The 26,890-nt window shown below is 38.7% G+C and overlaps 1 protein-coding gene across 1 annotated transcript in view; it reads left to right on the top strand.

Moving 5' to 3' along the window:
* Window positions 1-1,419: 1,419 nt before the first annotated feature.
* gpc1a (glypican 1a) overlaps window positions 1,420-26,890 on the top strand; it is a gene marked incomplete at both ends in the record, with an annotated part of 39,068 nt that continues 13,597 nt past the window's right edge. Inside the window, one exon of the mRNA XM_079244751.1 lies at window positions 1,420-1,570. Coding sequence (XP_079100877.1) covers window positions 1,420-1,570 — 151 coding nt within the window. The remainder of the gene's footprint in view (window positions 1,571-26,890) is intronic.

Genomic DNA, 26,890 nt, shown 5'->3' with positions numbered 1-26,890 from the left:
GGACAGCTCATCAGTCACATCCACCAGCACTGCCGAATTGACCCTGAGGAAGGCACTGAATCTCTACCTGCCACTGAACTCTCTGCAGATGCACAAGCTGTGTTTAAGGCTGCTGGATAGGTTGTGATTTTAGACAAGTTAATTGTATCTTCTTAATTTCTTCATAAGACATCGATTCATGCATTCACTTGCAGAAAAAGAAAGGATCTCGAATCCGGACTTAGCTCTTAAGTAACTGCAGTTTGTTTGATGTTCAAAGACTGCGGGGCAATTCAACACTGTGTCAGTGAAAAATAATTCAACTAAATCCCTTTAGCTTGGAAACTCAATGCCAGAAGATTTGAAGTCTGAAAAGATAGTCTTCTAAATTTAAACCACCCTTTATCAAAGTATTTTGTAAATGTTGCGCAAAACTATATATATATATATATATATATATTTATACATACATACATACATACATACATACATACATACATATATATATATATATATTTATACATACATACATACATACATATATATATATATATATATATATATATATATATATATATATATATATATGTGTGTGTGTGTGTGTGTGTGTGTGTATATTATATATAACACTAAAAAATCAACAAGGATTATGCAGATAATGCATTAAAATGCATAAATTAAATGAGATCTAACAATGAATTAAAATTCTGAAAATATAAGCAAAATAAACCAACAACAAAATCGCCATATTTTACCTGGAATTCTTGTTCATCTGCAGGTGGCGTTGTTTAGCCCAGCGTCTTTGCAGCAGAACACACACATATGTGCCGGCACCCACACACACAAACACACACACAAAGAGAGAGAGAGAGAAAGCATCAGCACTCTGCTGCGCACTCCCACCAGCGCACGTTTCATTGTCCCAAAAACACTGGAAAGAAGAGAGTCACTGAACAGTTCTCCTTCTGGTAATGTAAGGGTAAGGGACCAAGTAAGGGACTGGCTTCTTTTGTTGCTTTTAAACCGGCTGCTTTTCCCAACCATGGAGCGGTAGTGTGAGCGCAGATCTGCAGCAGCTGACTGAGCGACACCTGCGCTCTCCTTTCCCCCCTCTTTTGTCTCCAACATCTCCGCAGCTCACAACCAGCGGCACAGAGGAGGAGGAGAGGAGAAGTAGTAGGAGGAGGAGGAAGAAGAAGAGGAGCAGGGTGTACCTGACACCCACATCCGCGTCTCTCGCAGAAACCGCCCGGACAGCCCTTTCCTGTCTGGCAGTGTGAGTGTGTGTTCACCGGAGCTTTGTGCGGTTTGAACGGGACACGCTGCTCCTTCTGCCACATTGCAAACTCTTTAAAATACATAAACTGCAGCAAAACACTGAAAGGATTTTTATTTAAGAACTCCTGTCCAGGAAACGGAGTACAAGTCAGGAGACAGAAGATGCGCGCTCCGGTGCTCCTGTGTGCTGTGGTGTGTCTGTGTGCGGCACCGGGCCCGGTGGCTGGGGCGGACAGAAGCTGCTCCGACCTGCGCCAGTTCTACACCGGGAAAGGGTTCACTCTGGCAGGGGTACCTCAGACCGAGATCTCTGGTGAGTTTTCAGCAGACAACTAAAGTTTAGTCATATTCAAACGACCTGCTTGCTTTTGTTAATTATGATATGAAATGGTGGTTTACAGCTTTTTGTGGCTTTGCCTTGTTGTGTTGGAATTCTTCTGGTATTTTTCATTCATAATACTTATTTGATATACATAGCTACTTTGAATGATATTTAAAGAAGATAATTTCTCATGTTTATTTAAAAAGTGCTGCTGTGTACTATGAATGTGGGATACTCCACCTAAAGCCAAGTTATATATTACAATTACTTGTTTTTTTTTGTTCCTAATCAAGGTTCAGTTCATATGTCTAATTGTGTATTGGTTTAGCCCATCTCTCGACCCTCATGCTGTACTTTTACCAAACACCACAAGTAAACTGTCTCCCAAGCAGTCCTGCACATCCCTATCGTAGTCTTTTGTATTTTCATTGTGGAGGACAGAATTGCAGGTGGGTGTCTTTGGAGCTGTTTCTCATATTTATGGTTGGTTGCTGGTTTTTACGCCTTTAGGTGTGAACAAAATTAAACAGAAAATACAGCAGAGGAGACTTGCTTTTGCTTTTGGCTGTTTAGTTACAGTTATGCATCCTTGGGCAGTTTTGATTGTCTGATTTGTTGTGGACTGCAGGTGTGGCGTGGTGTGTGCATGTGTGTGTGTGACTCAGGAGGAGATGCTGAAATGGCCTTCTGTTACATTTGCATAAACTAATAATTTAACGTTGCCTTGGGCAATAACTTCTGTGGCTTATAGAGCTCCCAAGATATACCGCTGTTGATTTAAACGAAGGAGGGAATGGTTTCGAGTCACTTTTGCTTCTTTCCTGGATTCTGTCTTGTCAATCAGCTATCGAAGTGTTCAGACAATTATGCGTTTAATCAATCAGTCAATTACCCAGTCAGTCAAGTAATCAGTCAGACTGGGATTCAGTTAGTCTCATTTAACACCAAAGTCTCTCCATCATTTTCTTTGACTACAACCATCCACAAATACCGATTAAAATGTCTCGGCCATGAGGAAAATGAAATTGAGTTGTGTTTTCCCTTTAAGGCAATCATCTGTCTTTCAGTGTCTCTTCTCATTTTTCACCTAACAATAGACAGAAGGCAGGAGCTTTACAAAAAAGGAAGACGAAGCGAATGGAGTTTAAGGTGTGTGCTCGCTGTGAAAAATCTGAAGGTCATTTTGTGTTGTGTCAACGAAAATGCTCCCATCCAGGCTTGAGTTATTAATATTGGATGTGTGTGTGTGTGTGTGTACGTGGGTGAGTGTCTGAATGAGATAGACCACTGCAGATAAAAGGGAAGCTAAAGAGGAAAAGAGAGAAGTAAAAAAAAAAAAAAAAAAATAGATAGTGAGGCAGGTTAACAGAAATGGAGCAAGTGAGTCAGAAGGTCTTGGTTAAGGCCTCACAAACAACACCCAGGGTGACTCTCTCATTTTTTTCCCATTACAACTCATGATGACAAACACAAGGCTTCAGGTACTTGGAGCTTGATCTGCCCTGTACTCTGAACTTTGAGCAAGAGTTCCCAGAACTCATTGAAACAACCAGTTATGAACCAAATGATGGAGACAGACACAAAAATTCCTCAGAACAAGGACTATAGGTGATATGTCCTAAGAGGCTCGATCGTTTACGGCATGATGAGAAGCTTTGCTGCAGTATTTTACATCAAGATGCATTTTATGGCATGCATGCTGCAATATATAAACAAACATGAAGAAAGACGGTGGCGTTTCAGAGCAGGGTCATTTACTAAAAGTTAACCACCCAACCAAAACTGATGAGCTTGTTCATAAAAGAGGGAAATTTCTGTCGCATGGATGCGGTTTGGATATAAAAAGACCAACGTGGAACCGACAACAGACTATCTCACAGTCACAACAACGGACTCCGACACAACTAACTCATTTTATCGCCTGTGCAAGAATCAGGATAAAGAATACAGCATAAAGAACAGAGTCAATGAGCAAAAGCTGCAAAAGCAGTGTCAAGTGGTGGCGAAAGTGCTCATAATAAACTCCAGATGCAAACGCTGCAACCATACGGCCATACGGCCATAGTTCCCACAGATGGAAGATCACTGCTGCCGTTGCCAAGGACATCTGACAAATAACTAATAACTGACACAAAATTACACAAACTATTTTATATTGTTATGTATCTCCTTATGGGAATATAAAATGAGCTATATGAGATTTTGGTCATATTGCCCAGTCCTACTACAAAAGGCTGCAAGAGAGAACTTAACGACTGAGAGTTACCCTCTCAGTCATTAGGTTTGATACCCTTTCTGTATATTTACTGTGTGGAGGATAGTGCAACAGCTATCTTTAACTACAGAGATAAACACTGAGAAGTGAATGCTTTTCATTTCCATTTTTATGTTAATTGGTTGAATACATAACTTTCAAGCTGGAAAGAACAAGCTGGTATTGTGTGCGCAGTTTCTCTTGTAAAATGTAAAATACATGTAACGGACTGTAGACCATCTTACATCATAAAAGCTTTAAAGTATATAAATGACATGCAAACATTGCCAGATGAGGCATCTTCTAGCAATGCAATGCCATGATACATATATATATATATATATATATATATATATATATATGTGTGTGTGTGTATGATGCATGTATACGTTATACTGTATTTTTAGTTCAACTATCAACTGAAGTGAATTTCTGCGTATTTATATAATGATGATGCTTAAGAGCAGGATACGTTGCAACAGTTGTGTAATGAGAAAACCGAAGATGAATTTTTGCTTCTTTTACTGAAAGAAAACCAAATTGTAGCCAAAAGATCATTATTTGAAGATGAATTAGCTGCATCCATCTCATCTTATTTTATTTCTTATACTATGATTATACCTAGGTGCATTTTGCAGATCAGTAGATGCTTTGGGGCTGCACAGTGTGGTTAGCACTGTGGCCTCACAGCAAGAAGGTCGCTGGTTCAATCCTTGGCTGGTTTGGTCAGTGGCCTTTCTGTGTGGAGTTTGCATGTTCTCCCCGTGTATGCGTGGGTTCTCTCCGGGTACTCCGGCTTCCTCCCACCTTCCAAAGACATGCATGTTAGGTTAACTGGTCACTCTGAATTGCCCCTAGGAGTGAGTGTGAGCATGAGTGTGGTTGTTCGTCTCTCTGTGTGTGGCCCTGCGATGGACTGGCGAGCTGTCCAGGGTGTACCCTGCCTGTCGCCCAAAGCCGGCTGGGATAGGCTCCAGCTTCCCCGCGACCCTGAATAGGAATAAGCGGTTCGGAAAATGAATGAATGAATGAGTAGATGTTTTGATTATGTGACCTTCCTCTTTTTTCATGTGTGTGTGTGTGTGTGTGTGTAGCAGACTCACACTTAAAGGAGCAAACGCTTTCCTAATGACTTTGGACAAAACCCAGCTGTTGCCATTCAGGCATTGTTTACAATTAATGTTGTTTGCAGAGTACAACATAGAAAAGGTTAACAACAGCTTAATTTGACTGTCCTCTTTCCCTAGTATCTCCAGCATGCAGATACTGACTTTAATTAAGTTCAAATAAGATGCAACCTTTATGGTTATGTGAGCAACTGCACATAAATGGTAAAAATGGCCTCAATGCTAATAACTGAGGCATCGTATTTTAGCTCAAACCATGATTGCTTTCTACTTTTGTCCAAGTAGTTTTAATGTTCAACCCAAACCACATAATGGTACTGCTGTGGCCAATCAGAAAATAATGGTGTTTTGTTGTCATGCGCTGTATTTACATCTGCTACACCCAGTCTAGGGGTTCCTGAATGCAACATAAAAATACCATCCTTCAAATTGCATCAGACGAGCTCTCAGGGAAAAGTTTAAATGAAAAACTCTTGTATTTATTCACAACTTGAAGGGTATTTAACAAAAAAATCAATGATTTAAAAACAAATCTGTTATAAGATGTTTCAATAAATTTTAAAGTGAGCAAATGCCTGAATAACAAACAAAACAAATCCTATATGCTCCCAATAAAACTTACCTGGTCCAAAAAAGAAATATGAAAGCCAAAAACAGGTTCTTAACTCCCTAAGTAACAAAAACAGGAGAAAACTTAAACAAAAAGACGTAGCTCACTTCTGGTCAACAATTACTCTTTGCAATAACAAGAAAGTCACTCTGCCAGCCGGATACAATGTCAAGGATGATGCGCTTCATCCCTCTGAGCCCTCAATCAGGCGCGTTGTTCTTCCTCCTTTTGAACAGCAGAGCGGCCAATCACACCCTGACCCGTCTTCTCAGGCAATCTTAGGAAAGCTACATTGCATTTGTCGTCGCTAGCACACCTATTCACAAAAGTATTTACAATTAAAACATACACACACGCAACATAACGACCACAGTCGTAACAACATCTTACTGTGTACTTCGTAAATGAAAGGCGAGGGTTGTAGTGTAAAAAGAATGTATTTTGATTAAAACTATGATTCTTTTATAATTTTATCTAAAGCAGTGGTTCTAACAAAACCCAACCAAGGGCTGTTGCATGATTGACAAAATATATATTAGTCTTGATTTCATGTCACACAAAGTCCCCTGCTTGAGAGCAGAGAGCACACCAGCACCTCACTCCCCCTCCTCCTTATGAGGACTTTGTGACTTGTTAAACAAACAACTTGACAATGATGTCTGCTCCATTGTGGAAAAGCTTATGAATTTTATTTCCCTGCTGCCTCTTGTAGGCGCAATATATTACATGATGCCGTTATCTGTGGCGTAAATGAGTATGATCAAACAACCTCTATGACTTGAAGTAAAAACACTTGCAGCATGATCGTAACATAAAATTGTTCTGTCGGTTCCTGACTTGATTTAATGTCTAGGCATCCTGCAAACTTTCCAGTTCGAGTTTTACATTCCACAAATATCTCCTGACTTTAGATTAAGCACCATTATCAAATCAAAATTCTATTAACCTCACATTTTGTTTCATGCCAAAATACACGTAAAGCAAAGTGTTGGCATGAAAGTTGTTATCAATATATTGGTAAACAGGTGTGTGTTTGGGGGGGGGGGGGGGGGGGGGGGCATTGCAGTCTGTGTGCCTAGTCATGATGTAATTTTCAATTGCATATTGAACTACTCCCTATACTGTAGCAGTTACTACCGCATTGTTGTCATGCAAATGGGCAGATTCAGTCGAAGCAAAGCAATCAACAGAGAAGAACAGAGAAGATTAAAATGTTAAGGACATCCCATCCCATCATCACTGAGTCAGGAGCACTGGATACAGACGGGCAAAGAGAGCCGTGTTCTCTTCCCATTCTACATCCCTGTCTTACATTTTTAATTTTAAGTCTACAAATGGTCACGTGACATGATTAACATACTAAAATGTGGAGGTGCACAATATATCATTTGAGCATCATTATTGCAATGTTCATGTGTGCAATAGTCTCATTGCACATCCTGCAGTGTAGGAGGCAAATGAACTTGATGTTCTAATCAATTTCAAGGATACCTGACACACAGATTTGTTTATTCCTAATGGCAATAAACATGCCTTTATGGTAAAACAAGTTTGCACATTAGAGAACAAAGCATGAACTCAGGAGCCAGCAGAATCAAAGCAATCAATAAAAGATAACCAGAATAACTCTCAAATACAGAGAACAACCAGACTCATAATATTCACAATAAGTAGTAAGATCAGTCCAGGTTTATTGTAAACAAGATGGCAGACATGCTGCATCATTTAAAGTACTATTTCTATGTATCTGAAAATTTGCAAAATATGTCAAATAGTTAGAAAAAAATCCCAATGTCAGTTTTTTCTGGTATGGTGCAGTTTTACTAAAATGTGTGTAATCTAAAAAACAAATGCTTTGAATTCCTATCTGGAGTTTTTGAAAAGCCTATTATCTTCAGTCTTAGCTCCCATCTTTTGTCCTTTAGCTTTAACACAATGTGAAACACATGAATGGAAGCTGTCTTTGCTGCTCTTTGCATGTCTGTTTTTTGTGCCTGCAAGGGTTTTCAACCTGCACATTGCACCCTCAATTGTTAAAGACTAGCTCATCCTACAGCGTGGATGTGTGTGTGAGTGTGTTTAAAAGTCAGTGAAAGACAACACCTTTTCCAGTGAAGATGCTTAGCTTCACTCACACATGCTTTGTCTGTGTGGATCAGCACACACCCATGTGATCGAGTGACACCTAGAAACCGAAGCAGACTATACAACCTGCTCACTTCATATTAGGTGTACGGAGGTTTTGACACCTGTGTGGGTTTTATGTGCGAGCTACACATGCTACATATTGATTAGCTGTCACGTTATTTCATCTTTGGAGTGCAGAGCTTCCCACAGCACACAGTCCACATGTTTTAGGTTGAGTTATCATTACATTAGGAGTCATTAGAGTCATTAGTGTTGATGTCTAGCCAGCACCTTGCATGCACAAAATTTATGTTAGATACACAGCACCAAGAGTGGAAATGCAATTCAAATTTTCCAGTTATTATTTCAGTTCAATATGAGCCCAAATTAATTAAAAATATCCTAAAAGTGTTTCTATCCACTGCTGTTATTTTTGGTTGATCAATATTAACAGCTGGTGGTGATAGATATCTATTTAAAAAAACCACATAATGCTCATTTTCATGTTCATAATGTTATTTCAGATTTTGTCTAGACTTTTGTTTTGTATTAGAATTTTACATTAGCCAAGAGAATACAGTGAATTCTAACATAGTCATGTCATTTTCTTAACCATGTGTCCAATTAGGGGTCGCGGGGAAGCTGGGGCCTGTCCCAGTGATCATTGCACGAGAGGCAGGGTACACCCTGGACATCTTGCTAGTCCATCGCAGAGCTCACCAATCCATTGCCAGGTGTCGAATTCTCATATAAAAATGAGAAAATTTAGTGTTTAATGGAACCAAGTCTGAGTATTTCACAGTGTAACTTGATGCAGGCTCATCTGCACACAGTGGTTTGGAACCTGCAGTGTGTGTGAATGCTAATGGATATATGTGAGCAAGGAAAGTGATAGCGTCCGTCTTCTGTCACACATCACATGCTCACTCAGGCGCTCACAGCACGCGCCACCATGTGGAACGCCAAACACCGAGCGCACATTTGCACACACTCACGCAAACACCCACAGCGTCTCTTTGCTCCTCTGTAACTCTTGCACCCCCCCCCCCCCCCCCCCCCCCCATGCTCTCTCTTGGTATCCGTACGATTCCTGGTAGTGTAGCTTCATTGTTTTTCTGGACATGCTCAGATCTACGAGTGCAGGGTTGTGTGTGGGTTTAAGTGAAAGAAAGAACAAGAGAGAGAAAGAAGACCTCGGTTGGGTGTTAAGAGCAGAGCTGTGAATCTTTCATGATGTCTGATGCAGCTGCATAAGAGAGAGAGAGAGAGAGGCAGACGGGGATGTAAAGGTGAGTTGGAAGACGAAAGGGTGAAAGGAGGAGGAAGATGAGAGCATTTTGAGGAGAATCTGTTGTGGTTTTTTTTTTGTTTTTTGTTTGTTTCTGCTCCATCATCCTCACTTCACCAGAGATGAGTGTTGTTACATTTAGTTTCTTACAGATAGTAGCTTCTGTACTCTGTATTTGATCTTTTTGTTGTGCTTCTTATTAAAATCCTGAAAGATATTCCACTATTCAAGAGAGTTAAAATCTTTCATTGACATAAAATGAGTTGACTAAAAGTGGTATGAAGAGCAAAGGTTGAATCATTTATCAGCTCTAAGATGTGCTGAAATTTTCAGACTCTTCAGCTAACTGTAACAACTGAACTCCAAGCACATCATCATCTGAATAGTTTAATCAGGATTGTAGCTTAAAAATAAAAGCTTTTTTCCCCCTATTTATTCATGAAGCTTAATCTATTCTTTGATGTTAAAGGTTTTGGTTGTGATGGTAGCAGCTCTGTCATGCACTCGAGGTTTACACTTCAGTTACTTCTTCGTCACTTCTGTCAATACAGCTTCAGTATTATGACTAATAATAGACCAAGAAACAGGAACGTCTCCTCCTTTTTCTAAGTTTTTTTTTACATCAACACAGAAGTAGAAGTCATAGGGTGCATAAAAAAGTTTTACTTTATGTCTTCTATGTGGTTAATCAGCTGAAAATCCTGACTTTTGCTTAAAACCTGCAGTTTTAGTGTATTTTTGTACTTTGTATTTTGTGTTTTTTTTTTCAAAATGACTTTTGAATCACTGAAGTCTCATTAAAACTTGACTTTCTTATCTTCCTTTTTTTTCCCCTTTATATTGGCTTCCCTTGGATGTGCTGCCCTGCTTGGGCTTTTCATACTTAGCAGGCTGTCAGTTAGGATGACCCTTTCCTCTTCATCTAAATGCCAAAGTATTCAACTGTATCTGGGATTGAAAGCTTCCCATTCTTACTCTGCTGTTAAGAGTGACTCCCCGTGATAAAAAAAAGACCCTGCATGTTTCAGATCAGAGCACTGTGACAATGTTCAGACATGTTTAGTCCTAGATACTGCTGAATATCCATTCATCTGCATCCAGAGCAATGTTGGTTTTAAAATTAGAAAAATTGCACACAAAGCTAAATAAATCTTTCTCCAGTGTTGTTATCCGTCCACCCATCCATCCATCCATCCATCCATCCATCCATCCATCCATCAATCCTTCCATCCATCAATCCTTCCATCCATCTTTCCATACATCTGTCCATCCGTCCGTCCATTCAGTTTGTGCATGGCTAGAAGCTGAATAGGATGTTTGCACTCAAAAAAAATTGTAATGCAATCCTTCTTTTCTGATGGAAAAGCACATAAACTGCAGTTTAGAGAGAACCACAGAAGTGAGAATTATGACTCAAAATAATCCATTTGGACTATGAAACCAATAGTAACATTTTTATTCAAGTGAAAAATCCAGGCAATAGTTTCTTTGTTTGTTTGTTTATTTTTTTTAATTTTTTTCTATTTTACATAAAGCTCATGGAAGCAAGAGATCAAGCAGAGTTTGATATGAAAATATGTCGACATTTACTATTTTCAAATCATATTTGTTCCAATTTGCTTGATTGTTATTTATTTATATAACCCAAACCCATGTATTCCCTCAATTTATGTGCCAAACAGAACCAAGAATTACCTAAAAAGTGGTAGTTCATATTGGAGGAATTGTTGGTGACGTTGCTCCTTCAATAATAGACATTTGCATTCTGGATGTATACCCTTATTATACTGAACAACTATGAGTAAAAGACTGGGAAGATTAAATTCCTCTAGTGTTAACATATAATCAAGACAAACTGATCGACGCAAAGGTCATCCCCCCATCCTCCCTGCATCTCCATGATCATCACATATTAAAGGGGTGGTGGGTGAAGGGAGAAAAAAAGTTAAGAGGCAAAGCAAGCAGCCGTTCGATGCCTTAACATCAATCTTTGCACCTAAAATCAATGCGGCGCAAACCAGAATTGCAGCTCAGTAACCTCTGGCTCTCTCTGTCCTCCTCCCGCTCACTCTCCCCCACGCTCCAGTTCACACTTCTCCTCCTTGTTCTCCCCTCTTGCTTTAACATTTTCTTCCTCCTCCCTATCTGAGGCCATTTTTACTTTCTCTTCTTCCTCTCAGCCCTCCTCTCATCCTCCCTTCCTCCTCTCAGAGAGTTGAGTGTCCATCTGTTTTCCAAATGAAAAGATGAGTTGTGTCTGATGCGGTGGACTCTGTGGTTGCTTGGCTGCTTTATGAGTCAACGCTCTTCATATGCTTCATGGCACTATGTACACAGTGTGTGTGTGTGTGTGTGCATATTACAGGGTGTGAATGTTTTTGGAAGACATGGATTTGTTGGTGCATGTGTCAAATTTACATAAAGTGAGATGAAATATTGCATAACTGGCTTTGCTGACTCTTCTCGAGCTGGTCCTAGATATGTTAAGTAACATATGAGGATTGCAACTGCCTGCTATTTTCAGCCAGAAGGACTAGTGTAATTGCGCAACTGTTGTACAACAAAGATCTAAAATGATCACTATGCTTCTTGGTTTGCATTTTAACTAACGGGGAATTGAAGATACTGAGCTAAAATTTGCAGAAAAGTGACATCACATGCGTCCTCATGCTTTCACTGTGTACCTTGGTTGCAGGAACATTTTAAATAACTTATTACAACAGTGACTAAAGGAGTGAATAAGCTGTGGTAGGTTAGCGGGTTCATCCTGCGTTTTCCGCTTTGAAAGCTACATTTAGCTGTCATGTATTGTTGCTTTTAATTTCAGGAAAAAATATGAGCGTAGCCGCCGCACCGAGTTCTGTTTAAACACAGGGAATGTAGAGATGTAGAGATGTAGAGCATGCTGCTTTGTATTTAACTAATATTTGCATATCACCATTGCACAACCAAGCACCCTTTACTTTGTTTATTATGAGGATTAATTGCAGCAATTTAGGTCTGTGCAGCTCAATGTAAAAAAGAAAAGGCAAATAAGTAGTTTAACATGTAATGTTTACCCCTGCAGGTAAACTTTACCATCTAGTGGATCTTTATTTTTGCTTTTAACTTTCTATCTGCACTATTTAGAGAGTATGACTAAGCATGGATGCTGGGATTCGGCTCCTATTAGTGTTCTGTAAAAAATAAATCAACCCCTTTGTTCTAGCCAGTTCTTTGCAACACAGTAGCATAATAAAACCTGCAACAGAAATACAAAATTAAGACGAATAAAAGTCTTTTCTCATTTCTCAGAGTACAAATACCTCAAGCCATCAATTCTAGTTATTGTGAAAGTCATGTGACTGGACTGAATGTGTCTGTCTTTCTTGGAAATTTGCAATTACAATGTCTGGAACAAAAAACTCATCCAGGATACTTATTTAGGTTATGCAAGATTTATATTATCTAGTACATATACTATATTTTCTTTATTACACTTTCCTTGCTGGACTTATAATTTTTCGTTCAGAATTATTATACTGTAGAAATGTTTTTTGTTACCCCACAGCGTCCTGACTGAGAGGTCACAGCTACGTACACATGTCCAACACATGCATGCACGTTACAGTGCAGATAGGATCAGTGTGCAGGGTGTTACTGAGAGTAAATCTCATTGAGCTTGACTGGGTGTCTGTGGTAAGCATATCTGTCACAGCTTTACAAGGCTGAACACCGACTTCCAATAGCAAATAAAGGAGATGATAATGTCTGATACACGTTGGTGAAGTGGAACTGTAATTGATTTTCAGGCGGAGGAGTGGATTTAAAAGGTTGAATCAATGAGAGTTAATTCTGCTCTCTCCACCCAACATGGATCCCAGGGTTTAATGAAATTCCCAAATTGATCATTCACAGAGCGTTAAGGCACGCGTGCACATGCACATACACATGCATGGCAAGCTGAACGAGCCAACACTGAGCCATTTCTTTATTCTTTTTTTTATTTATACTTTCCTGCAAAGGTCTACAATCTGTGCACACATGTAGTGTTGATACTTTCTTTTTTTGTTGTCTCCCTCATATTTTTTTTTTTATCATTTTAACCTCTTGTGTGTCAGCTCAAAGGTTATTTAACGTTATTTGTTATTGTTATCTCATAGCAATTCAGCTTTATTACATACTTTGCTGCTGGGAGTAACACCTAAGCTTATTTGAAAGAGGAGATGGGGGGCATAACAACAACTTTTTGGTGTGTGAAGACATGGTGTGTGTCACTTTCAGACAACACACTAGGGTCTTTATGACTTTTTAAAATGTGCCAGTCTTTGTGCTGTCGCTCCAAAACTGCACATGCTGAGTTTTATCCTTTAGCACTGTGGGGGACAAAATAATGATATTCTGTGAATAAACTTAAATGTAAAGGCAGAACTTCTCAATGTGAGGTTAAAATAGCTGTTTTGGATTTTCTTCTCTTTTTTTTTAATCTTGTCTTGCTATGGTTTAAAAAAAAACATATTCACTCAGTTTTGCCTGTTTTCTTGCTTTTTTTCAGTGTTGTAAACAGTGTATTATAAGCTTGAAAATCACCCAATACTCTTACAAAATACTGAATAAAGCTATTGCAGAATGAGACTGTGTGGCTATTTATTATTTACTGTGAGGAATGGATGAAATGAGGAGCTAACACAAGCCACGACAAGTAGTGAGCAAATGGCCAACAGACATCAGGAACCAGCCCAAACGCCATGCCCACCTGCTCTGCGGGAGGAGTGGCTGCGTTGCCAACTGAAAATATCAATGTTTCTGAGCAGTTGCTTTGGTTGTTGCTCAGAGACGTACAGCGATTCACACAGGCAGCCATTGTATGCCTTTACCATCTCCCACACACTTCACACTTTGTGTATAAACAGAAGCTATTAGCAACTTAGTCTTTAGGGAGGCAAAGATGGGAACGATTGTGAGCATAATTTCACTCTTGATATTTCCTTTGGGAGGTTTTCTGCCCAGATCAACAGGGTGAAAGACAACAACAACATGGTGATGAAGTGAAAGACAATATAACCCATAATTTTGCATTATTACAAGTAGATAAATCAGATATGCCAAACTGAAATGTCTTGCTCTGATCTTTGTATGGAAGTTTGCTGTGCTGTTCACCATCATATTGTGGCTTATATACTGCTGGATTATGATCAAAAGCAGTGATTTTGTCAAAGTAGTCCAATCAAAGCTTGGACGAATCACCATTATGCCTCTGATCCCCTCAGCAGGCCTCCAACCAATCAAAAGACATTTACTCAAATCCCCTCATGTTCAAGAGAACGTGTCCCTCATGAGAAAGCTCTCTATGGAAACACCTGTTGGTAGGTGCAAGTCTAATCTAGAAGCACTTAAGAATGAGAATTGAATGAATGGAAATGATCATGCCAGGTTCCCTTTAATCTTTACAAGTTTTGACAAACTCACTTTAAGTGGAAATATTCTCCTGTTGTTCTTGGGAAGGAGTTGAATGTCAACTCTCATACTGACCTATGATGTTTGGATTCATTGTAAACAATGATATAATTTACTTGTAGAAATATATAGCCATGCCTTCTCACTTGGCAGACAAAACTTGATTTAGATAACTTTATATATGGTTATATAAGGTAGGTATCTTGGAATTTTGCTTTGATCATTTAATTTACAGTCTATGGAAAAGGGGACAAAAAAGAGGAATCGTTACATTTATTCATCCAGTCTTTATTTAAACCCTGAGAATTGATGGAGGGCATGCCTTTATTTTCACTCATGTTAAGAAAACACAAAACAGTCAATGAAGTTTTGCTTGCTTTCTTAATGTAATGTAAGCACAAATGTAAAAAATAATCTTGTTTACCAAGCTATGTAGCCATATATGAACTACTGTTTCAGGATTGTTGGTAGCAACCTGTCAAGACTGCATATGCATATGAAATGACTTGATATGACAGAATCTATAAAGGTGAAAAACTTACTAGAGGGATGTTTTATAAGGACTTGATTTTCTTAAAGTCCTACTGGTTTGAAAACTACTTAGATAAAGTATTAATTTTTTGGTACATCCTTATTTCCAGGAAGAGGTATTCATTGCACGTGCAGCGTCAAACAAACATGTAGATATCTGCAAAGATTCTGACTGATGACTCACTTTATTGTTTTTGACATTTGAAGAAGACTGATTGGTTTTATTCAATAAATTCAATATAATCGATCCAAAGTGAGGAGTACCCGCATTATATTCTGATAAACAGAATTTACTGGCAACCAAAGAGGAGTGGCGAGAGAGAAATAGAGATAGAGAGAGAGAGAGATAGAGATAGAGAGAGAGAGAGAGAGAGAAGTTGGGTAAACACAACACAAAAGAAAAAGGAGTTGTTGAAGACTAGAGGGGAAGATAGAGGGGAGAAATGTTCACAATTGGCTTTTTTTAAATGAGAAGGTACTTCAGTGTCTATGATGACTGATTGTGGTTTTTTTTTTGTTAGTTGACTTACATGTGAGGAGGATCTATTTCTTGTAAGTTGGTGTCTTTTTCAGTTAGTTTTCTCAATGAGCAGAACTGCTGACTTGTGTTTCCAAAAAAAAAAATCAAAGATGTGTTCACTGATTTAAGAAAGTGATGTTGACGGATCACTAGCTTTACACTTCAACACAGATATCCAACTGATGCCTTTTCTTACTTCATTCAAACTTCCAGCTCCCTCAAAGCTTTCGTGGAAAAACCACGTGGCCATTCTCCCTGCAGCTCTAATCAGGCGGTGTCACACTCATTCAGTTTCTTCACTGTTCTGACTCTGAAGACTTGACCTGGAAACGACCGACCTCAGGCTGTGACCTAATGTTCGCCCAACTTCAGAGATTTGATGCCCCCTGCTGAGAAAGAGCAATAATGGAGGATCTACCGCTAATGTGCCCCTATGTGCCCCTTTTACACACACAAACACACACACACACACACACACACAAGCTTTCATATGTTCTCAGCTCTCATTCACCACCTTACCATCGCTGCCACCAGCACTTTGCTGTTGGATTAAAGGTGATGACTAATCTTCTGCTAATCCTGGCCATTTAATCTATGTATTAGAAGTGCTTACCTTACATCAAGTCTTCTAATACATTTGCTTTACCACACACTTATATATTCCATATTTGCATCTCACTTTGTGACATTTTGTTCTTATATTGCATGTTTACATTTCCAGAAACACACCGCTGAGGACACACGAGTCTTCTCTTTATTCACTACAGAAGCAGAGCAGTCTGCTGTTAACAGACAGCTGTAGAAAAAGACTAATCCCTACAGACACAGAAAGCTGACGTGACCTTTGGCTCCTACAGAATTATCCACATACTTGCACAAATGTGCACACTCTCTCAGACAGATGCAGCATGCATGGCATGCACCAGTTGGCACGCGTGGAGAATTTTTCAACAGACTGAGTGAATGGGAGTAAAAGTGGTAGTTAGTTTAATAGCATTTAACTACTTCCAGAAATTACATAGAATTATGGTATTATACAGTGGAGCTGGTGCCATGTTAACACGCACAATAAACTGGAGGGCAGACAGAGCTGAACTGTGGGTTGGTGGGATATTTTTAGTTTAGTGAAGTTCATCCAAAACATGGCTTTCCTGGCTGCTGCCTTTTTTTAATTTTTTTTTTTATGCCTGTCTTTGTACATGTTTTGAATCTCACTTTTCATTTTAATCTGTTTTAAACTGACTCAGCTTTAAATCATATTTGCTCAACAAACATACTGGTGCTTTAAACAGTAATTACAGTGTCTTGCATGTAATATTCATCACAAGGGTGTTGCAGGGTAGTGTATGGAGACATAGAGGAGTAGGGAAGAAGAGTGAAATTGTAATTGGTGGCTAGAAATGTAAACTGCCAACAGGACTGAACATTTTGCTTTTCAGCCACAATGATAAAAAAATCTTTTCACCACTGTGGTTTGGGTAAAAAAAAAGTCATCTACACAGGGGATTGGCATCAATCCAATACAGACATTCCCATCCCTTCTCAAGATGGATTTGATTTCTTTCCTTACTCCTATATGCTGTTAACAGAGGAATTTCGCTACTTTTTGTGCTCTGTGTTTGCTTCAAACTGTAAAACAAGCAGCCTCATTGGTTTTAATGTTGTTTAGAACTGTAGCAAAATAGCTTTGCTTGCCATGAGAAACTTGCATCAAGCTGCAACGAAACGTCAGCATAAGCAAGTTTTTAAATAAGTGCCAAACAATTATAATACTGCAAAATCACGGGGAAAAGAAAACAAGCTACAGATTTATTAGGCACTTAGAAGTCAATTATGGCTTAACATATTCTTTTGGCTTCTGCTTCTATCACCATCAGTGTGTTGTTCTCTCCTCCTCCTTCTTTCATTTCCGTTTTATTGCGTTCTGATCGCTCCGTCTCCTTCTCCTCGCCCATCATTACAGCTCCTCTCCTTCTCTGCCCTCCCTCACTTTTTGGTGGATAGTAAAAATGTAAAAGTGTACTTTGGGAGGAAGGCCATGTGGGACGTTAAATCACATACAGGTGGCTTTAAATGGTGAAGAGAGTATGAGATGGAAACACTCACACATACACACATGCACACAGACGTAGCATCAACCCCTCATTTAGGTAGCAGTAATTCGCCACAGTAAGTGACAGGGTTATTGTAAGACGCTCATTAAGAGAGGGAAGCAGCGAATAAACGTCTGACTGAAGGGAATAAATTCAAACCACTGCACCACTTTTACTGCTCAGCAATAAGCTGCTTTGATGTGGTGTGTGATGGCAGAATAGGGGCAGACTCAGGGCGTGTGTGTGTGTTCAAATGGAGGCCGTTATAGCGCTGATTTAAGTTTTTATTTGTAGAACGATTAGAGAAGTCAGTATTTGCGCTGCAAGTGAAACATTTTGTTACACTGTACTGCGTTTGCATCTGTCATTACAACGGCAAGGGTCAGAGGTCAGTTCAGTTACAATGAGATGGGCTGTTGCCACAGTAACATGGTGCAAGGTCACTTCCTGTGACAAACTTTCATCTCAGCAGGAGAGAAGGAAGTAAGGAGAGAATTAAAGGGATAAAGCTATGACTTTGGAGTGAAATAGAGGGACGGAAGAAGAAGTTAAACATGTTTTTAAAGAGAAGGCTTAAGAAGAAAGCAGAATGGATGAAAGGATGATATTTCTGAGTGGGAGACAGGGTTACTAGGGCTGGAGAAGGTATTGGAGTGAGACTGAGTGGGATCAAGTGGGTGATTCTCTCGTATCTACAGTCTTCAGTTTCCACTTTGTAGAAAAACGTAAGAGTGTCTTTTCTGCAACATTACTTACTGTGTTGTCCTGAATTAATTTATGCACTTTGTAATTTGTTTATTTACTAAAAAAAATGGAGAAAACTTAATAAAATATGATTTTGTTGATGCTATTTTACACTTTAAGACACTTTTAGAAAAACATGGATGTTTTCAATCACAAATGCAGTTTTAATGTAGTTTGAGTTTCTGTTGCTGCATAAACATTCAAGCATATTCAAGTGTTAGCAGTGCAAAGGAGAACACAACACCACATTTTCAAAAAGTGAAAAAAGCTAATTCATTGTTTTCATCCATCCAGCTTAATTTATTGTCATTTAGGCTAATATTTAATTGAAATTTTCACATCAAGGCAACCTACTCATGTCAAGGCCTTCCAGTATTATAGAGATTGCAACAACATGGATGATCACTCACTTTGGCAATCCTTTCAAATTGGATTCCTTTATCAGCAGCTAAAACAGGTTGAAATACGCTCCATCACCTGAAGATGTGCTTATTCAGCTTCATCACATAATATCCCGGCCTCTGATAAAGATTAGTTTGCAGTGTCGGTGCAGGTTAGACGTGTGGCGAAGCATTTCTGCTGCGGCTAATAGTATAATTATATTTTCATGTTTCATTTAACTTGGTAGGTACATCAACAATCTCAGATATTGGAGGCATTTTTGAGCCCTCAAGTTAAACAAAATGGATCAAGTAGCTTTTAGTGGTGCAGAAACTCGAGTTGAAATTACAGGGTGCAACCAAAACACATTTTATGGTAAACAGCCAATGGGTGTTTGACTGTTTTAATACTTAATTATAATAAAAAATGGAATTAATTAGCATTTATTTCAAACTTCGCCACAAAGTCTGGGAAACACCAGTTTGTTAAATCAGAAAACTGAACTGTGACAGTGTGTCTGATAAATGTATTATTCATATTCAGAGCTGTGGTGTATACTGATGCATTGGTGTTTTAGAAATAATAATGTCTGTACCATTCATTTAGTGGAACCAACATCAGAAGGATAATTCATTTATATAAATGTTATTAAATTGCTTTTTTAACAAGTGAATGTGTTTCTCAGTTGATTTGACACATAAAAGACTTTGACACTCAAAATGTGGGTTTTGGTGCTTGTGTAGTTGTCCTCATGTGTCTGGTGACCCTGATCCATCCTAACAAGGCCACAAGGGGAGGAGTGTGTGTGTGTGTGTGTGTGTGTGTATGATTTATTCAACTAAGCTACCAAACAGTGAAGACAATGGGCCCTTTTGCATTTAGTAGAATTAATCTTACTCCACATAACGCTATTGTTACGTTGTGTTAAGTGCATTATATGAGATATGTTATAGCAGGCCAGCCAATCAGACACAGAGAAACTTTTATTTTTATTTGTAGAATTTATGACTGCTCTATAATTCAGTACTTGCCTTATTTTGCAAAGCTCAACAAAAGTAAGAATCGGGGTTGACATGTTGGGCTGCATGGTGATGTGGTGTTTAGCTCCACTGTCTCACAACAAGAGGGTCACTGGTTTGAATCTGGGCTATGTTTAGGTAGGGGCTCTTTCTGTGTGAAGTTTGCATGTTCTCCCCATGTGGGTTCTCTCCAGGTACTCCCATGGTCAAAAGACAAGTTTGCTTACTTACTTATTTACAACAAACAAGAAATCACTATACATCATCGGGCTGTTCCAAAGAAGGGTCAAGGGTCATCCCCATGACCCTTATTTGGAATAGGCTTTTAAAAAATGGGTGGATGTTTTGACATTTTTCACAGAAAAGACAAGTTATATTCTGTTCCAAGTGTGATGATAGCCATCAGATGATTCACTTTTCTGAAGATAAAGACAAAGTTTGAAAATGAAACTAGTCTAATTGTATGAAATTTTAGCCCTGACTGGATTGTTAGGTTCACTTATGTAAGGTTTGGGGTATTTATCTTGTTTTTGCTAGCATGTACATGTTATTACAGGGTAAATGAGGTTAGCATATGTAGAGGCAGTTAGCTTTCCAACGCCCGTCAAGCTTAGCTAACCTCATTTGTCCAATAAAGGAAAGTACAATGCTGTCAGTTTGTGGTTTAAAGCAGATTAAAGCTTGTCTTTCTTCATGTTCCCAGTTTTTTCTTTTTTTAAAAAAAACTTATTACCAACACTTTGAAAGAAGTGAATGAGTCCTTTAACTGAAAATGCAGAATGGAAAGACTTAAATGTAAAAGTACGAAGTTACATGACCTAGGAGATGTAATTGAAATAAAGCAAACATCAGCTGACTGAATAATCTAATAAGTAAAACAAAGTTGGAAAAACATGATTAAAGCCCGACAGCCCACCTGATTGAACCTAACAAATCAGTTAGGGCTAAAACACTCCCAAAAGATCAATTCAGGTTCACACAGTCAGACTAATTTGCTGTACTTAGTAGATTTAATCTGCCATGGCAAACGAGAGAACTGCGATCTGTGTCCTAATGAGTCAGTACCGTGCCTGATGCATGATGGCGAGCGTTACTGCTGACCATTTCATGCATCATATCGCACCAGATATTTTTCCTCTGGGTGCTTTCTTTGCTGCGCAGACATACTGATGTCTGAATTCATTCCTTGTAGGGGCATTGTTAAACTTTAAATTGTCCCTCAATATTTGAATGGTCCATCAAATTGAAAATGTGAGTATGTTTATGGCCCAATATAAATGAATGTGATCCTCCATGAAGTAATTGAAACAAACTACAAACATTCGGCTTTCAAGAAAGAATTAAACAGGTACAAATTTCTTACTGTTAATACTAATTACATTCAGTTTATATACAGAAATTATGTAAATGAATAACATACCTGCATGTTCATCTATTTAATTTCTCAGTTTCAAATTAAAACAAAAGCCATGTTTTCCCTCTCATTCTGCAATCCGAAAATGTTGCACAAGTTGTTGGTATGGCAACAAAAGATGCTCTCTAAAGCTTTAGCAGAAAACACTGCTTGAAAGGAGGCTCTTACCAGTGTCCTTCCCTAACAGCTAATCTCACATTCTTATCTCCAAAACAAATCAGTGATAGTTTCGCAAACAACTACCATTTTTATTAGATGTGCAAGATCCCTCATGCGATGACAGCTCACTAAAAAAACTGCTTTTATAACAAACTAATACAAAATAACTGACTATAGCTGAGAGTGAAACTAGTAAGTATTCCTGTGCCTGACATTAAGCCAACAGCATGCTGCCACAGCACTGAGGACGCTTGTAATGAATTCATATTGGAATGTCAGTGAGGTAAAGTGTTTTTATAAATTCATTGTTTAAAAATTAAATGTGGGTGATGACTAAATTTGTCCTCTTGGAGGTTTCTCAGAGAGGTTTTGGTGTAGTTCTGGCTTAGTTAGCGGTGACGGAGTATACTTTTAGATCAGAGTTCCTAACTTCCTGTCACTGCATGACTTTGATTCAGACTTCCTGTCAAGCCTGCAGGGTGGTACACATTAACTGTTAGTTTGTTTGGCTCGTGTGCTGAGGTTAACTCACTTGTCAAGACGGGTTCAGGTATGTTGGGGCTGCCATGAAGAATGTGGGGAAAATAAGTGGGGCAGAAGACAAGGGTGTAACACCAATGGTTCGCCAGATGCTTTTGATGGAGAAAGGAAATGGCTAAGAACTGCTTGTCTTGATGTGCTCTCCATGGCGACAGGGGTAGGCTGTTATATGTTTGCAGGCAAAACCAGAAACAAGTTTTGAATTCAGTGGATTCACTAATGATTAAGTGCAAAATAGCCTGCAGCAGAACAAGGTTCTGAGGTTTTCCAATGCAGCTTTTTGCCCCAGGTGGGCGGTGAGAAAACTTGGCATCGTACTCACCATTAAATATGTTTATTCTCATGAATATAACATCCAACTTTTTCACAGTCAGTACAAATGAAAAATACCATGCCTGTCTAATGAGGTGAATAAGTCTTGGTTCCTTAGTAATAAGCATGATAATCGTAGTTTAAATGGATTTTGCCTCGACAGCATGTTTGACTTCAAAGAATCTGTTGTCAGTTTGATTCACTGAGCTGCTCAGATAATTAAAGATGACAGACTGGAAGTATTGACTGGAATTTATGTGTGAAAAAACCCCAATATATTTGACAGTATATCAATTAATAACTTTCCATATCTGCATCTTTAAAATTGACATTTTTTCTGCTTTGCTTTCTTTAATTGTTGGTAAAGTGTACATGCTTTGAGAAAGAGGTCACATTAGTGAACCTATTACATATTCCCAAAGAAAATAGTGTGCATTACAAGAAAAAAGTTGTCAGTGGCAAATACAGACAATTATGAAATCAAATCTGGTCAAACATTGCTTGTATTGCACTTTTCATGCAAAAGTTACTCAAAGTGCTTAAAACAAAGCAACCAGGTGCAATCATTTACATGCAAAGAAACACAATTCCAAGCAAAGATAAGCATAATAGGCTGCATAAAAAGAAATTTATCCAAACATGAAAGACAAATACAACTTAAAAGACTAGAACACAATGCAAATATAAAAGACTAGTTCAATGCAACAGTAAAGAAATACGTTTTATTAATCAAAAAGAAGCTTCAGAGTTTCAGCTGACCTGCTTTTCTCTTGCAGCCTGTTACAAGTGGAAGCTGCATAAAAGCTAAAAGCAGCTCCTCCATATTTGGTTCTAATGCTGGGATAGAAAGCAAGCCTGCACCTGATGATCTAAGCTGCCTGGAAGGTTTATAGTTCACCAGAAAGTCTGAGATGTACTTTGGCCCTGAACAGTTTAGCAGAATTTAAAAATGAACTCTTTTTTTGGGCAAAGGACCAGTGTAAAGACCCCAAAACAGGAGTGGTATGATTAACCTTCTACGGTGATGGTGAGAATTCGAACAGCAGTGTTCTGGATCAGCTGTAACTCTGATCAACTTTTGTGGTAAACTTGTGAATAGATAGACTGTTACTGTACCCCAGTGAGTTTTTAAATCCTGGAAATACTCTTCAGGTGATAAATGGGCAGTTTTTATGTAAGTGATTTAATGTGACTGTAAAGCTCTAGGTCAGAATCCAAAATCACACCCAGACTTCTGGCTTGGTTTGTGGTGCTTAACACAGGAACTATAAACATGTTTTACTGGTATGTTAGCTGACTTTGTCAAAACTAGTTCATCTCAAGCAGAGTGTCGTTGGCAAATGCTCCCTCAGATAAATTTCAGTTGTACATCTTTGGAGAGATGTAATGCTGGTGAAAGCACAACAGCCAACCAGTGAGTGACAAAAAAAACCCTGAAAAGCCATTTATACTGGTATTGTATCCTGGATTGGCAGAACTCTCCTCATCACATCGGCCTAATTTCTCATCTGAAATAGGCCCCCGGGCACTAAGGAATGAATTAAGTCTATGAGGGTCCCATATACAGCAATACAAACCTGTTCAACCCCCAAGATGGGGATTTAAAATGTATGCTGAAGCCCAAGGGCAAACACAGTGTGAGTAACCAAATCACCTACAGAGGCTGTTTTTATTTGACCCAGATCTCCTCTCACTGTGGAGCTAGTTTCTCCTCTGCTCTCCTCTCCTTGTTTGCACCCTTTTTAACAGCAGCACTTAGTAGCTGTTTTCCGTCAAGGCTTTGTTCAAAAACAGTTACCACCACTATGAACACATGGAGGCACAAAGCTTCTCTGTTTGCTATCATTAAACTTTTTGCACAAGGGCGCTTACTTTCAGGAGTTCCCTGCTGAACCCTCCACTCTTCGGTGTAATACGCTTTTTCTGACACGTTTGCAAGTTTGCAAGCTTGCTTTTTGAACACATGTTATGGTGTCATCAATGTGCTCTCATCTGTCTCCAAATAAATTAAGGTTTTATAGCAGGATGCTAGTTGCTTCCATTACACAGAAACCCAAGAATGCTATAAAACAGATGTGTTTGGAGTAAATGTTTCATGTTGCCTGTGCTGGTAAGCACAGCACGGCACCTACATCAGAGATAATACCAATGTTAGATCTGGTGCATGAGAGTCCAAAGACAGCCTATGAACAATCTGCTGCTGTGGTTTTAAAAGCTGTTTTCAATTAAGATTTCTGAAGTCCAAATCTCACAGAATCAAATATGATATCAGCTTTCTGAAAGTATCCCTTTTTTTAATGCCTCGCATGACTCGTCCACGCAGTATGAATGCAGGAGAGATGAAATGAAGTGGACTATATTGGTGTTATTTTTCTTAAAATAGCACAGTTAGCTTAGCAAGACTGCATCGACCAAAATGCTAACTGGTTACATCTAAGGAATATGCTTCCACATCTCTATGATTAGCTGAACATAATTTCTATGAGAAATAAGAGGCGTTGGTTTGGATTTTTTTATTATTTTTTTTTTATAAGAATAAAAAGACTTATTGAAAACCATCTAGTTTTGCTGGACTACTTTTACTTGAACCTGAGTGATATCGTAAGAGTGTTTTTGTTGAAATATTCTCTGCAACTAGAGTGCAGCATGGTTTCAAAGATAAATTGCATAGGCGTCTGGTCAGAAATAAGTCTTTACTAAATCTATTGTTATGATTGCAGCTTGGAATTGTATCATGCAAATCTCAGGAATCATAGCTTTCCAGTGGTGTGTTTGACACAAACTGAAGGAAGACTGAAAGGAGAAAGAGGAAAATACATATTTATTTGTCACATCCACCCACAGGGAGTCTGGAACCGGCAAATTAACACATATTTTTGTGAATTTTAGAATTCTCCATACTGGATCTCTTTTTTTTATTTATCTTGGAAATTGAACCTTTATTTGATGTAATTTCAAGAAATACCTCTAACTAACAAAATGGCTCTTTCTTTCTGTACTGAACCACAGCATGCCAAGTATTAAAACTGACCTCACATATCCTCCTCATCGTCATCCTACTTCTTTTTCTCAATCTGTCTTTTTCTTTTTTCTTTGCTATTATTAAGCTGTATATCCAGATGTCTATTTGTCACTTTATCTTGTTAAAATTATGTACCTACATTTGAGTCACCAAAGCATGAATGGATCTCAGTTTTAATGTTGCTCATGATTGTATGACTGTCAGACTTATTATTCTGATGTCATCCATATCCTTCTGTCCATCTATCCATCCATCCATCCATCCATATATTATCTTAGACGCTTAGTCCAGTTCAGGCTTACAGGAACTCTGGATGGATTTGGAATTTCTGAAAGGAAATTTCTGACTTATTTTCTGATCAATGAATCTGATTCACTGACTTTTATTTAAATTATTATTTTACCAAATCCAATATGAAAAAAACAGAAACATAGATTCTGTGTTTGAGCTGTAATTCACCACGGAAAGTTAGATTTAGGGCAGAAAATCTAGCAATTTAGGTGTTCAGATAGAAAAATATTTTGAAGGTCTTTTGAACTTTAAGTGATGAAAATCAACTCAGCAAGCAGCAGTAACAAGAAAGATTTTTTTTTTGTCCATTGAAGGAAAAGCAGGTCCCATCCCAGACTGATTGGTCTTTACCTCAGATTCAAGAAAAACTACAGAAATGAGAAAAACCCTGCATACATGATCCCTGGGACTGAAGTTGTGCTTGCAGGTTTTAGTGCCATTGAACTTGAAATCCTATTTCTCCATGTATGTTGTAAAAAACAAACAAACAAACAAAACGTAAAGACAAACAAACAAAAAATACATATAGATACTGAAAAAGATACAAGATATGAGCAACAAATCATGTGGAGCATTAGCTGCTACTTCCTGTAATACAGCTGCCACTGTTTGTCTTTGTCCATGTTATCACACTCCACACACACACACCAGCAAGTGCCAATGAAAGATTCATGGAGCAGTGATGATGAAGGCGTCTCCTCTTCTGCTCCACTTACCATGGTGGACAAATTCTGCCCTGCAACCCACGTACACATCCGCACATGTACACAGACACAGACACAGACATCCACACACACACACACACACACACACACACACACACACACACGCAGCCACAAGCCCACGACCTGTTAAGAAGGAGGAAAGCAGCGAAGCACACAGCTGTGGGGTACTTACTCACCCTTAACCTTCTCAGACGTGGGCACACAGACATGCATGCAGAAAAATCCCGAGGCCTCTAATCTGTCAAGAGACTGATGATGCAGACTGTTCTCTGGCTGTCTGGCAGACACTGTGTGTGAGTGTGTGTGTGTGTGTGTTCCAGTATGTATGCATATGTGTGAAAAAAGACCTTCATTTTTACTTTCTCTCATGGGCTTAGGAATCCCTGTGTGATAAGGTGAGAAAAAAAATGCTGAAGGCGGAACATTATCAAGTCTTTACTTTGGTACCTTTCTGTGATTCATGCAAGTCATGACCAAGGTCTTGGGATTAGCTTGAGGAAAGAAAAAAAAAGAATTTGCAGCAGTTTCTGTATTCCATTGATGAACATAAGATACTTGAAGATGGCACATTTTTTTAGAGACTTTGTAGTTTTTATTAACAAAGATGGGTAAAAGTGGTTGTAGAAATAAAACATAACATGTGGAAATGTGCCAGCATCAAAAAAGTTGTTCAAGTTAGCTCATAGGTTGATAAGTAATGTTATCATCACTTTCTGCA

This window comes from Telmatherina bonti (genome assembly GCF_933228915.1).
Source record: "Telmatherina bonti genome assembly, chromosome: 8".
In the NCBI taxonomy this organism is placed as follows: Eukaryota; Metazoa; Chordata; class Actinopteri; order Atheriniformes; family Telmatherinidae; genus Telmatherina; species Telmatherina bonti.
Note: the sequence above shows the minus strand (reverse complement) of the source record. Positions and strands in the feature narration are given on the sequence as shown.